We start from the raw sequence: 15,197 nt of genomic DNA on the forward strand, positions 1-15,197 counted from the left end.
GGCAATACATGAGCTAACTTCCAATCGCTAGGAAAAGTGGTCTCTACTAACGATTTGTTGAATAATATTGTGAGTGGTTTGCAAATTGTATTTTTTGTTTCTTTTAACATACGGTGAGATATTTGATCAGGTCCTGTTGCTTTATTTATATCCAGAATACCAAGAATGTCTGTGACTTCTTGTTCATTAATAATAATATTGGTAAAAGAGGAATTGGTTTTAGAGGCAAATGGAGGAAGAGAAGAAGTTGAATCATCAACAGTAGATATTGACGAAAAGTAATTATTAAGAGTAGTTGCTTTATCGGTGTCAGTAAATGAAAATGACTGGTCATTGTTTTGCAGTGGTGGTATATTCTGGTCACAGTTTGTATTGCTTTTAGTTAAGAGCTTTACGGTCTTCCAATATTGTTTTTGATTGTTGTTTTTTAAATCATTTAAAGACTCCTCAATGTTGTTATAAAAAAATGTTTTAGCGTACTTTTTCATGTTATTAACTTTGTTTCTAAAAGTTTTGTATTTATTCCAATCTAATGTTTTACCACTTACGGTTGCTACCTTCTTTAACCTGTCGCGTTGTCTTGAAAACTTTCGAATCTCGTTTGTGTACCATGGTTTGTCGTCGGATCGTATAGTAACTAAATAATTTGGAATACATTGTTTGACTAAGTTTATGAATATTTCTGTAAATTTACGTGTTGCTGTATTTATATCAAGCGGGTGTAAAGAAGACCAATCATAATTATTAATTAGGTCATTTAGTTTAGTAAAATCTGCGCGTTTATAGTTCCAGACTCGCCTTTGGTAAGTATTATTTTCCGGAAAGTTAAAATCAATGTATGCAAAAGTACCTAGATGATCACTGATCGAGTTATTTGAATCAAGTATGCCAGCGTGATGCAGTTTTATGTTATTGCTTATCGCGATTGGGTCCAAAAGTGTTGCAGAGGTATTTGTCACTCGCGTAGGAGCATTAATTATATTTGTCAAATTATTTAAAAGAAGAATATCCTTAAATTTATGATTTGAAGTATTGAGTTGATCTTCATTTGAATATGAATTCACAAGACATTTCGAATGCGCGATGGGCACCGCGGTTATCTGATACTGGTTTCTTTTCGGATAAAAGAGAAGAAGGGTACCAGTCTATCAATACAGAGCATTGAACGGGAAAATCTCGATTCGTACTTTTCCAATATGTTCATATTCTTATTGCATATAATCTGACCGTATGCAAGAACATTCATGTAGTTAACCCGATTAACTCACTCGCTACGTATGAATTTCTTGTGCTTCATTGTAATCAGTTCTGGTACTACTTTGATTATTCAAATTCGCTAACGGCAATCCAATCAAAATACAGCGTATGAATACATTACGTCAGTGAACCCCCAGATGCGGCTTGAGAATGCAGATATCGTGATTATCGCTATGAACTAGGCCACAAGTGCCCTAGTCCAAAATCAAATCCATAGAATATTTTTGGGTGGCCTCAAACTGGAACCGACAATTGCCTATCAATACCTTATAATTTAAATTGATGAATTTTGAATACAATTAGTTAGTGTCGTAATCGTAACTGACCAACATAAATGTACTAGGATTTATGAACGTTAATTTTATATCGCGAGTTTATTGCTATTTTAAAGTAAAGTAAATGAAACCTGATATTGGCTGAGGACGTTTTGACTATTTGAAGTAAATACAGTAATTTAAGGCCTTTTAGGCAATACATTTTCTGTGCAATTATCAATAATTATCTGTTCACACCGTGATTTTATAAGAACTTTCGGCTGGCTTTCAAATTTACATAATCGTTGAAATCTTATGAACTTATGGATCTCACGCCTGTGGCCTTAAACCTAAAACAGTTTGGCCTCATATATTTGAACATTGGTATATGTTTTCAATACATTGTTGTTAAGGAGCATAAGGGAGATGAGGCCCGACAGCTAGTGGAAGGACAGTCTCCTGAAGATGGAGACAAACGTGTAGAGATTTCTTAGCTTTTACGCGGCAGGTCGACCACGACTGTAAGCTCCAGTTGTTTTCTAGTCATACTTTGCCTATGTTGAACGTTTATGCAGTGTTTTTGTCATAATTGTATCCTGCTTTATGTGGTCATATCATAAGCGTGACTCGAATGTCGCAACAAGGTATGTTGTTTTCATAATTTGTAAAAAAGAAATTTAGGACGTAAATATAGATTTGATATTTTCACTGTGTATAATTTGAATATCAAGAAAACAACAACGATGTAAACGATATCATGTATATATATTTATTTTGTAAGTCGACACAAATATAATATCATATTCAAATAAATAGCAAAAACTATAAATATAGCATCTGACGTCCTTGACACAAGAAAAACAAGAGCTGTCACAGTATGTGACGAATGCCCCCGAATGTGACATTGACCTATGAACAAGGTCAGTACATGAAAAGTTAAAGATCAAACAAATACACACACACATACATATATTTGCCGTATATATATATATATATATATATATATATATATATATATATATATATATATATATATATATATATATATATATATATATATATATATATATACGGCAAGTTATTTTAAATTACCTCTGAACATAAAAAATACCACCCATACTTGACAACCTACATTCTTATGTCCTTATATTCAGCATTCAATTGTGAATAAACACTAAGTGTATCTTTCACCTTAGAGGTAGGGGCATGGGTCTTGCACGCGACATGTCGTCTTGGTATGTCGAATACATGTGAAAAGTTATTATAAAATCTATCCATACAAGAAAAAGTTACAGCCCGTACACAACAACCAATACTCTGTGTCCTTGTATGCAGCACTACATTGTGAATAAACACCTAAGTGTGACTTTGACCTTAGAGGTAGGGACACGGGTCTTGCACGCAAAACGTCGCCTTGGTATGTCGTACACATGTGACAAGTTGTTTTAAATTCTGTCCATACAAGGGAAAGTTACAGCCCAGACACGACAACCTATACTCTATGTCCTTATATGCAGCATTCCATTGTGAATAAACACTAAGTGTAACCTTTACCTTAGAGGTAGGGACACGGTTCTTGCACGCGACACGTCGTCTTGGTATGCAGGACACATGTGGCAAGTTATTTTATAATCTGTCCATACAAGGGAAAGTTACAGCCCGGGCACTACAACCTATACTCTATGTCCTTATATGCAGCATTCAATTGTAAATACACACTAATTGTGACCTTGACCTTAGAGGTAGGGACACGGTTATTGCCCGCGACACGTCTTCTTGGTGTGCAGAACACATGTGGCAAGTTATTTTACAATCTGTCCATACAAGGGGAAGTTACAGCCCGGACACGACAACCTATACTCTATGTCCTTATATGCAGCATTCCATTGTGAATAAACACTAAGTATGACCTTGACCTAAGAGGTAGGGACACGGTTCTTGCACGCGACACGTCGTCTTGGCATGCAGAACACATGTGGCAAGTTATTTTAAAATCTGTCCAGTCAAGCGGAAGTTACAGCCCGAACACGACAACCTATACTCAATGTCCTTATATGCAGCATTCCACTGTGAATAAACACGTAGTGTGACCTTGACCTTAAAGGTAGGAACACGGTTATTGCACGCGACACGTTGTCTTGGTATGCCGAACACATGTGGCAAGTTATTATAAAATCTGTCCAAACAAGGGAAAGTTACAGCCCGGACACGAGTTATTGAGACGGACGGACGGACGGACGGACGGACGGACGGTGCGATTTTAATATGCCACTTTAGGGGGCATAAAAAAACTGGCAATTCTGTTTTGAAATTCACGCATTTTTTCTTCTTCTTCGCATTCTCGCAGTTATTCTTTCTTCGTGTTCCTGATATAGTTGAATACGATAGAACCTCGTAAACATTTACTGCATTCAGTGGCTGTTGTTTGCAGGAAAGTCCAAGTAAAGCGGGAATAGTTAAGCATGCTACTGTCATTTGACTTTAGACCATTGAGCGTCATTATACTGTAGATGTAAGCATAACTTGTGTCGTTGTGTTGAAAAGTGTCGTGACGTTGTCTGGTATCATCACGGTGACGTTCTGTACGACGCTATGAGGGCTGTGCGCGACGTCACCCTGGTACAACAAACCTGAAAACGGACAATGTCAGCATTTGTTTTATAAATGGTCACTTTCTCTCACTTTGAGATTTCAACAACATATGTTCACATCGGCATGTCTTGATAGAGGTTGTATTTTGTTTTTAAATTGTATACAGGTTAATCTCAGTTGGCTCGAAATTCTTCTGACAAGTAATCGTAACTAAGCATGTGGATAAGTAAAACCCCATCGGCCATTTCCCTTGATGCCCGAATACCCACCAGCAATGCACGCCGTCATGAAGCACGCAATGTTCCCGTTGATCATGGAGCGGACGGACAGACGGGCGAAGTCTGGGCGGCGGTCGGGTGCGGCAGATGTGAGGCTGCCCAGGTTGATTCCCAGGGCCGCGATACTGCCAAACCCGCACAGGATGTAGGTGGCTAGGACACCAGTTCGATCCTGAAGAAATGTTTGCAACTTTTTATTATTATTTTGTTATACGCATATATGATCCGGTTGTTTATATGTTGTTGTTTTTTGTCAAACGACTCCATATAATATGGCTATATAATGGCTATATATTATGATGCCAAAGATGTCAATAACTTTCATTACTTTAAAGGCAAACTACTTACTACTACTAGTAGTACTAATAATTAAATCAGACAAAATCTATTCATGTATGCATTTAAGTAAGAATTTAACAAACTGTACAATGTGAGCGATCATGGGTTATGTCATATATAGGATTTCATTGGGCGTTAGGACATCCACCGGCGGTACTCACACTGAGCGTGCCCGCCTGGATCATGGCTCCGAGGTCGATGTAAGCGAGGAACTCGTTGAGGACGATCTTCTTGCCGATCAGGGCGCCCACCGTCTGTGCCTCGTCCCACCGTACACCCATTGCCGCCGCTACCGGCATGAACACGTACGAACATATTAACTGGAAAGTGTTGGGGTAAGAAAACATAAAGGTATCCGCAACTCAGATGGAAAATGTAAGCCTGGGTAAGAGCTTTTTTCTGTTCTTGATCCTTTAAAAGCTACAGTGGCAGTCACATCAGTACTTATAAAGAATCTACGGTCAAATTATATCACGGAACAGAATCCTATAAGTTGACCGCACTCGTAAAATAGAACGTGACTTTTCATATACTGGCTCATTAGGCTATAATCTGCGCCGAATGTCTGCATTTTAGTATTTATTATACGATAGTATAGTTTGACAGTACCGATTTTACATACTATAATTACTTATTACAATTATACTCGTTGTGTCTTTTCTTACGAATAAGTATTAGGTTTTAAATTAAAGTAAGGTTATTTTCCTATTAAAGAAATATCCAATTCACTGACTTTGAGCTTCAATTAAAGAAATTAGGATAACATTTTCGACGAATCTATCGCCCACATCATCAATCCTGTGCATACCTGGAAGGACATGTCGGGGAGACCGACCCTAGCACCCAGGTACCCCAGACAGGCGTCCAGAAATCCAAGCACTGCAACGAACGCGATAATGTTGACAACCACGTACGCGATCAGCTTGATGGCCATCGTCGCCCCCGCTGACAGCGCCTCGATCAGGTTCGTTTCCTGGCTTTTAAAGGAAGCCCAGTAATGTAAACAGCCAATCGAGAGCAAAATATTTGATCGCAATTTTAATTAATATGCGAAAAGGTCCTTTAGCAAACATTTGACAAAACACATTTTTTAGCAAACTAGTTTTTTTTTAATAACTTTGGTCACTGATATCCGATGAGAGTCGTTCGTTTGATGTTCGTTTGACGTCGATTTTATAAACCGCTAGAAGAAAACGACCCGGCATTGCTTGCAAGTAATTAATAAAAAAACGCATTGATTAGTTATCACTATATAAGAAATACCCTGATGGCAGATTGATTTCCTTTTGAGATCGGATCTGCGACTTCTGCGTTTCTGGGATGGATATCTTGGCGATAGCGAGTGCCGCCGGCGCAGACATGAACGACGCCGATATAACGTGTTCCGCCGGCACCTGTGACAGGATTGTTGCAATTGAAAAAGATTATAAAGAATTATTATCGAGAATTATTTGGAATGCGATCGAACGCATATTAAAGTAACAAGCAAACATTGCTTTACATTTGAAGTCATTTGAACGTTAGGATTTCTTTGCCTCATTTCTTTTAAGCGCATAACAATTCACGTACGGAAATAATCTTTATATACGTATATTGACAAAGTAATTGGCCTTCCATACTGACTATATTCTTAAAATCGTATTTCAATATTTACCCCAAATTTCACATATGCCCCAAACAGTGTTCCAGCGACGGTAGCAAAGCCACTCGTCATGACAGCGTGCATCTCAGACTCGGTCAGCCGCATCCAGAAGGGCCGCAGCGCCACACTGGACTCAACCTGGGGAAAAACGGCCCCTTCTGTTTCATGAAATGTAACCAGTATTGTTACCATGCCATAATGAACACCTTATAATACGTTTTATATCCAGGTCACCAACTCTTTGGTATGTTTTGATATTGTTGTTATTCATGTCGGAAAAAAGCACATTGAGCTAATAGTTCTTGCATTACCCGACCTTAAATAAAGATTTTTGTCATGATAATGTCTCTTGTGCTTTCAAGCAACTTATGTTGCTCCATTAGTCCATCATTAAATTCTATATTTGTATCATTGTTACTGACCAATATACTCCTAATAGATCGAACACCGGTCTAGGAATGAGCGACAACTTGGTCGATTTAATACAAATTTTGTTTTTGAAAATGCAATTTTATTTAAATGCTAATGAAACTCAGCCACCGGTCTCACATACACGTCCGTGTAGATATGTGTGACGATTGCGATATATTCTTTGAACGTGGTGATGAAGCAACTTAACGTTCAGGAAATGAAGACCTGAGGCTGGTCTCGAGAGGATAAGGAAGCTAACCTCCATCTTCCCATATGTCTTTTACAGGATATGTTCAAAGATGGCAAAGGAATATATTGGCTTGATGTTGAATTTAGGGGGAAATTCATGGTATTTGATCACTGGCACTTGCACTACTAGTCTCTCACCTGGCCTACGAAAATGTGTGCGGCAGTGGCGAAGGATTCTATGGGTGTGGTGTTGAGAACGGCCTGCAGGAAGAGGGCGATGACCTTGATCACCGCCTGCATGGCGCCTATGTAGTACAGGACTGACACCACTGCGCTGAAAAACACCACAACCGGCAGGATCTGCAACAACAACAACAATGACCGCCAGGGTGTGAAGTATGGTGACAGCGCAATATATATAGACTACGATGTAACTGAAGTTGTAGCGGATACATGGTCTAGTGTAACACACTTGACTGTCAATCCAGGGATCGCAAGTTCGATCCCCCGCCGCAACACTAAACACATACTAACCTTCTTCCGGGAGAGACGTTAAATGGGGGTTCCGTGTGACAGTGCTAGCTCTAACCCCTAAAATGACTAACAATCTTATCGGAACACTCGCCGAATGGGCAAGGCCCGAGTGCGAGTATAAATAAGCTTACACACTCACACACACACACTGAAGTTGTTTTACACTTTGTTTTAATTTGCCTTCAATTTGACTGATTCTTCTGATCTGTGTAGTTCGTCACTATAGTAATTGGCGGGAAAATTTACGAATTTCAGAAATCTATAATTTTTTTATTATTTGCAGATTATGCGAGTTCTGGCCAAGAATGTCTTAAACATGTGTCTAAATGCCATTTCTGTGCTATAAGCGTTATGGAAAAGGAACAAAACGTGCGTTAGACTTAGGCTTATGACCTTTCACAATCACCGAATAAATTTTGAAGAAAAGAGCCTGTAATCTCCAAGGTCATTATTAATCACAAAATAATAACAACGCTAATGTCACTGACTTACTTGAAAGACGACAGGATGGTCAAGGTATTTATCCCCGAATACAAACTGCGAGCCAAGGTCGGTGTAGCCGAGGAATGTTGTAACTTGGTCACCTAGCCACATGCAGGCACGGAAGCCGGGCTGCCAGCGCAAAATGAGCATCCCAAGGGCGAACTGCAACAAGATCCCCCACACCACCGGCGTCCAGTTGATCTGCAAGAGTAGGTGCGGTACATGGCATCATGACATGGGACATGGCAGTCTGTTAACATGCGTTTTATTTTTTTGAAAATTAAAATTTTTGTTCTGATAATTATGTTTATGTGTAATGCATATAATTCCATTGTTAATATTACTTACTATAATTGATTACTTAATATGCAGTGTGTCCGTGTGTAACTTTAATTTTATAGAGTGCGTGTCATCTGACACCAATATAATTTAATCCAAATTGAATCATTTTTACTTTTGCATGGACTCTTTAAACACCTTCCAATAAACTCTTAATTATCCTAACGCTTGCTATACCTTCTTGGGTTTTTTCGAGAAGAGGACAGATCCGAGAATGAAGGCGGTGAGCCCGGCGAGGGGCGTCCATCCCTCCCAGCGGTCCCTGATGTCGAAACCTAAGAAAACGAACACGCTCACCACCGCCACCACCGTTACAACCCTGGACGGAGGAATGACAGTGTAGATTAAAGTATACATGTTGTCAAGTGCAGGTCTTCTTAGCTTAGATACCGTTATGTGAAGGCATAATCAGAGGCGAAACCAGGATCGGACGGTAGAGGGGGCACTTTGAGAGATGGCGCCCTCTTCCCAAGGCACCAAATAAAAAAAAATGTTAGAAAAGTGTTTGGCTAATTTTAGTCTAAAATATGGCAATGCTGGTCTTTATAAATGGGACATAGTGAAAGCCGCAAACCTCGGACATAGTATAACGACCTTGGACATGGCTGGGCTGGTTTCAATACAGAATGTAATGCGTTTCTAATGGTTTACTGAAAGTTAGTGTTAGAGCGTACGTTTCAAAACATTGCAAACTACACGAATACTAAACGCTAGCTCCACTACTTATCGGAGGTGCAAAGAAAATGAGCTGTTGACACTTCCGTGGTGCAGCTATGTCCTTCGTTTACTTGTACACACGTGAGAATGACTTATATTTTATCTGATATCTTTTTTAAATGGACACATTTCGAAAGTCGGAATAAGTGGTACCGTGCAGGAACACTTTAACTACAGGATGCGTACAATTTCGTTTCAATATTAGTAGTTACTATACGTAACAGTTCTTTTTGCATGCCTTAGAGTTTTTTTACGGTGTTTCTATGCAATTAAGTGTAGTTGAACTGCAAGCCGCAACCACACTATGCACACGGCCGAATCGAAAGAAAGTCTTCTGGTACCACAGTTCGCACAATATTGAAACGAAATCGTGGCCAACCTGTTGTAAAAGTGTATACAAATAAACAAAGGACACTGCTGCACCGCAGACGTGTCGTCACCTCATTTACTTTGCTCCACCGATAAGTGGTGGAGCTTGCGTTTAGTAGGCGTGCACTACAAACACAACTATGAAAATGAACACGCATTTCCATCATCAAATGTAAACAGAAGTATAATGGACAATTTTATTTATGTTACATTAAATGAAAGAAGTCGCTAAAATGTAATGTTTGCTTCTCTGTGCTATATGTTTAATGTGAAAAAATAATATCATGGCAAACTTATCTGGTCTTAAAAGCAATTAATCCGACGATCGTGCTTTAAATGCATTCATTATGTTTACTGATGAAAAGCTTGCAGTTAAGTTAAATAAGAATATGAATGGAATAGTATTGCATACACATCTTTTTTCCCAGAAAGAATCATATTCAAGTTTTTTTTCTATTTATACTACTAAGTATTCATACCTACGCATCCATATCCCCTTCCTTTTGCTGGGTTTCAAAAACTTAACACCTTTGGAAATACCTTTACTTATAACATGTTTAAGCTTCCGGTTTGTGAGTTTATTAATTGAAAAATAAAGAACGAACACTCCAAGTATGCACACAAACACAGACTCCGAGGGGTTGAGGTAGAGACAAAATCCAGCATACACGAGGTACCCTAGTAACAAAAGTAGTGTAAATATGTGAGACTTATAGCTCCTTAATTTAATACAATACTTTCTTTCTCGACTCTCTATAGTACTCTCCAAAGTCATCTTTTGAAGCGAAGCCTCGATGTGGTGATCAAGGTGACTGACGTCAACACGCGCGTGAACCACGTCACCCATGGTGAATCCAGCTCCTGCAGGGTGTAGACGCTCAGCTTCTTCAGTTCTTCCGTTTGTACGAGGCGCCCGCCTCTGCCACCGTGTATTGCGAGTCTTAAGGCTCATGTTGACCAGTGATAAACACCGTCCAGTTGTCCAGTGGTTTACATATACAGCCCCGATAGCTCGTGACTATACATACATACTTTATACTCTTACAGCAGTTCATGAATTTAAATATTAATTAATTTCCGAGTATCTGTTTATTATAAGTAGATTCCAAATGTTTAAAGTATTTATATGCACTATCCATAAACATTACAAAGATGGCACAGCTACATTGTACTAATATACGTACTAGTTAGCACAGTCATGCCACTTTCAGTTTATCTTTATATAACGAGATTGTAATAAAACATTATGTAACATATTGTAAAGTCGCGACATCAAGCCAGCTGTTCAGGCTGAGAAGCATGCGCCATGTTGTCAAAACAAAGACTAATGTCATTGGAAATAGTGCAAGACAAAACCAACGTTCATGACATTGAAATGTTTAACAAGGACATAATTTTACTTCCAATTAAATAACAACTACAGACTATTCACCATTTTGTATTATGATACTAGACTCGTTTTGTATGACGTGTGTATATATATACTGTCAAGTGTTATTGCAAGATATGGAAGAAGCGGATATATCGTTTTTCGAGGAATCGTCTTAAATAGAGGACACGTATATATCATTCAACCTAGAAGTATCAAAACAACAACAACAACAACAACAACAACAACAACAACAACAACACCAACACCACCACCACCACCACCAACAACAACAACAACAACGACGACGACGACAACGACAACAACGACGTCGACGACGACATCAACAACAACAACAACAACAATAACACCAACTAGTCCGCAGTGGAATTGTATATACATTTTTGTTGAACTTATTGAATGCTTTAAACATTTACACTTGGATCATTTTATTAACTTATGTTATCTCTTTGACTTCATTTGGCTAATTATCTGATTTGACTCATGTACTCGGTTTAAGCATGTTTTCATTTCATGAACATGCATTCAAACATAATACAGCTAGGCCCTAGTATAACTATCAAAGCGCTGATAGCGCTGCATGAACAGGGTTTTATACGGGTTTTCACCATTATGATTCACGATAATGTGTGTATTAATAAGGTGCTGATATGTTGCACAGTGAATCTTAAAGTCCCTGTGTAAAACAATCACAGGGGCCGCCCCAGATTTATTGAAGCATGATGGTAAATGAAAAATTAATATTTTATTGACAATAAAATTAATGTCGCTAAGTAAGAAGGCAAACAGGGATGGAGAATGTAACAAATCCAAGCAGAACTCCATCATATGGTGTTACATTTGAGTATATATATATACTAATCAAACTTTACTGATTTGAAAGTGTTTGCCTGTTATTCACAAAACAACTTCGAAAATACAACAGATTAAAGAGAAATAGTTTCTTAATTAAAAAGATGAAAATTGTAATGATTGATTTCAAACAATTGTAGATGAAACACCTAAAAAGTTATTAAATCCTCGATATTTTCTCATATTTTCACCAAAACAGCAAAAATAGAAATCGATTCATTTCAATAAAATTCCATTTTCAAAAATAAACGCACAAACATCCGTCTATACGTACACTATAGAAAGTGCATATATATAAAATAAAGTAAGCATTAACTATTTAATTTCAAAACTTGTTTTCCTTCATTGTTTATATGGTCAGCAACTCTCTTCTTTTTCAATATCGTCAAGTAACTCGTCAGCACTTTAGCACGTTTGTTATTCCCAAGTGGCCTATCGCATTATGTTTTAAGCAGGGAAACTGTGCGATCATTGAGATCAATGAGACCATTGTTGCTTTCTAGGTAATTCCAGGTTTTAAGATGAGAATACATTTGTAGTATAGGGAAAGAGGCTAAAAGAATATCACGGAACTGCCATTCTCGATTTAAATACAAAATCTGCTGATGGCGTAAAAATACATGATAAAACTAAATAAATGCAGCTAAATGAAATAATGATCATTCCAATCCATTGCTAACCAAAGACAAACACAAAAAGACTACAAATGCATATCAATACTAACCAGCAGAACATCAGATTCCAAGTAAAACAATCAAGTTTTCTAAAACAAAGTAAAACAAACATCTCTGTAGGCTTCAACTGTGCACGACAATCAATCAAGCTTGGGAGTTCCCGCTTCTTCTTTACAAAGGTAAGGGAGAGAAATCTGATTAACTAACTGCATTATCTCATTACATGATTATCTCTCTTCGAGTGTAAATTCACTTGGCTTCATCATTGTGTCACGTGATTGAATGATGCGCTTTGAGTGGATAGTAATTCTTCGTTTACGTTTCGATGTTCATTCATTTTTGGCACAGGAAAACTACTTTAATGTTATCTTTATCTAAGTTCAACGGATTAAATTATTTAAATAGATATTGCGTTATGATTGCTTCTTGCTTTGTCAAATCTACCTCGGTTATTGGAAACATAGCTTGCAATTTATATAGTCTGCACTTTTTCAAACTATATTTTTGGTGGTAAATCGGATGGCGACATTTGTTACTATTAATAGGAATTTTCTGTTGTGAGTGTCGAGTTTGTGGCTTCACTGAACAGGGTTGAGAACAACCCTTTTCAAATACACTTAGGTCAGTTCTCATTTTCCATCTCATTTAACCACATAACCGCGTAACATGATTCAAAATTAGATATCATTTACTCTTTAAAAAGCGCATTCTCTCATCTAAAACATTGATATAAATATTTGTAAAATATATTATTATTATTGCTATTTTTATTGAACTATGATGTTTTATCGATATAATGTACAAATTAATGCGATACTTACTAAAAAGAGTAAAACATTCGTGATTTTGAATTTTTAAGTACATGCTGTCAATGTGGAAAATTTATGGCGTGGGCCTCTTGGTTTATTCAAGTAGTTTCGAGTTCGTTCCGATTCAAATGACTGATTTCGTTGAATAATTAAACGTTATACATATTCTTACTCACTCTACGGATGGATTTCATCACAATGGAACTTATCATTATAATTATGTTAGAGTTCAATTTCGGCCCGCACTTTTTTCTGTAGATTGACAGAGTTGGATTCTAACTTATTTTGTGTTTGTTGGTGAATTCGTCAAATCGTTCTACGTAAAATCAATGAAAAGAAAATTTGAAAAATTCTCATCTGCCATTGGCCCTCACACAAATAATTATACTCCAGTATATGCTACCTTTTACTATTGACACCAGTTTAACAAGTAATCCTCGGTAAAACGATTAACTGACTTAATCAAATATACTCATGAAACTTCTTCTTTCGCCAGAATTTATCTACGTCAAATTACAGAACTTTGAAATATCTTAAGTTGCCCCACACAAAAATGCAAACACCTAATGCAGACAAATGTATACTGAACTGGAAAGGAAGATGATAACAAAAAGCAATATGTATTCAATAAGCAATCAGATAAGAGTGTAAACATTATACACTTCTACATTTTATGTATTCTTACACGTCGATTGTAAATGCTGTTACAATAACAATTATATAAGTTTTCAAAAAAGGTTACATTCATACAGTCGGATTTTAAACGCAAAGCTTTAAATGTTTGATAGCCTTGTTCGCACGTGCTGCGAAATGAATCCACACGGTATTTATATGTCATGCTCCAAATTGTTAAAACAAGTTTACTTAGTTGGCTTAATGGTCAAGCCCATCGGGACAAAGGCAGAATTATTTTGCGTTCATGCAATAAACATTAATTTTGATCGCAATTGAGATAAACTGGAATAGTCTTCAGCTTAAAATCAAATGTGACAATTTGCATTTTGCTTCTCTGGGCTTACAGACATTATAATTTATTGTCATTAAACTGTGACATTTCAGGTCTTAAAATCATTTAAAAGAAGAAATCGTGACACCTGTAAAAATACGTTATCTTAAATGTTGTACGTACACATCACATACCATTATATTTCTTACTTTAACATGACATTTGTAAGTAATGATATGTACTAACACTAACAAGCATTTATAATTCGATTTTTTACACACAAAAAAGAGATTGATGCAGATTTTGCAATAAAAGTGTTTGAATAAGGCTATTTCAATGTTTGATTTTTGCCAAGATTTTATTGCCAACATTGTGATATGGAGGAAATATTATAGAGATATCTTATGATCCTTTAAGATGTTATGACAAACTTTTTGAAAGATGAACAATGTAAAATCGTCAAAACACGGGGTTCCAACTGTGTAACACAAGGAAAAGTTTAATGACGTGTTTGTGTCACGGAAGCTTGTAGATGGTGTCTCAGATTTACCGAGTCCAGAACAAACAACATCGAAATAGGACGCCATGCATTTATCATAGGAGAACTTGTACTCAAAGAAAGTTGATGAATAGGTACATGCAGCATTGGGGATTTCTGCCGTCGGTTATAGTCTGACTACCGGTTGTAAACCACATCGTTGAAGGAAGTTCGGCGAGGCTGTGTCTGCACATTGATGACCCTGATGGGAGTCGCAGAAACATGCGAATATATACTTAAAGCGCGCTGACTTTGAAGAAAATATAAACACGGAAGCATTTACATTTACCAGTACCATTTCACCACATACATTCTTTTGCAGTACTTGATTATAGACTGGAAAAAAGTTTTACGATATAGTATATAACTGAAAATAATGTTTAGATTTTCCATTTGTATCATAATATATGAAAAGTGATTATTTGCTAGTTCCTCTGCAACCAAATTCGAAGTAATTTACTTTAAATGACAATATATTATATTATTCGGTAAGACATGATAAATCCTAAGATAGCTCTCTATGTTGTAATGTTAAAAAAATCAGTTTAAAGCAAATGTTAATGGAAATTATTACGACAATATTA

The 15,197-nt window shown here is 37.1% G+C and overlaps 1 protein-coding gene across 1 annotated transcript; it reads right to left on the reverse strand.

The window, feature by feature from the left end:
* Positions 1–2,594: 2,594 nt before the first annotated feature.
* On the reverse strand, positions 2,595–10,694 carry LOC128232044 (solute carrier family 28 member 3-like). Its single transcript, XM_052945384.1, has 10 exons — positions 9,884–10,694; positions 8,496–8,637; positions 7,989–8,180; positions 7,161–7,322; positions 6,375–6,500; positions 5,984–6,114; positions 5,529–5,697; positions 4,882–5,040; positions 4,373–4,553; positions 2,595–4,141 (listed from the first exon to the last, which is right to left on the reverse strand). Exons 1-10 carry the CDS (start codon positions 10,354–10,356, stop codon positions 4,011–4,013), a joined length of 1,866 nt encoding a protein of 621 aa, XP_052801344.1. The 5' UTR covers positions 10,357–10,694; the 3' UTR covers positions 2,595–4,010.
* Between the last annotated feature and the right edge of the window lie 4,503 nt (positions 10,695–15,197).

This window comes from Mya arenaria, chromosome 4 (genome assembly GCF_026914265.1).
Source record: "Mya arenaria isolate MELC-2E11 chromosome 4, ASM2691426v1".
Classification (NCBI taxonomy): domain Eukaryota; kingdom Metazoa; phylum Mollusca; class Bivalvia; order Myida; family Myidae; genus Mya; species Mya arenaria.

Excerpts from the sequence above, each read along its gene's own strand:
- LOC128232044 (XM_052945384.1), bottom strand. The coding sequence starts at position 10,356 with ATGAGCCTTAAGACTCGCAATACACGGTGGCAGAGGCGGGCGCCTCGT. Across the intron at positions 8,638-9,883 it reads AAGGGGATATGGATGCGTAG|GGTTGTAACGGTGGTGGCGG; the intron begins GTATGAATACTT and ends TCCTCCGTCCAG. Across the intron at positions 4,554-4,881 it reads TCCAGGCGGGCACGCTCAGT|GATCGAACTGGTGTCCTAGC; the intron begins GTGAGTACCGCC and ends ACATTTCTTCAG.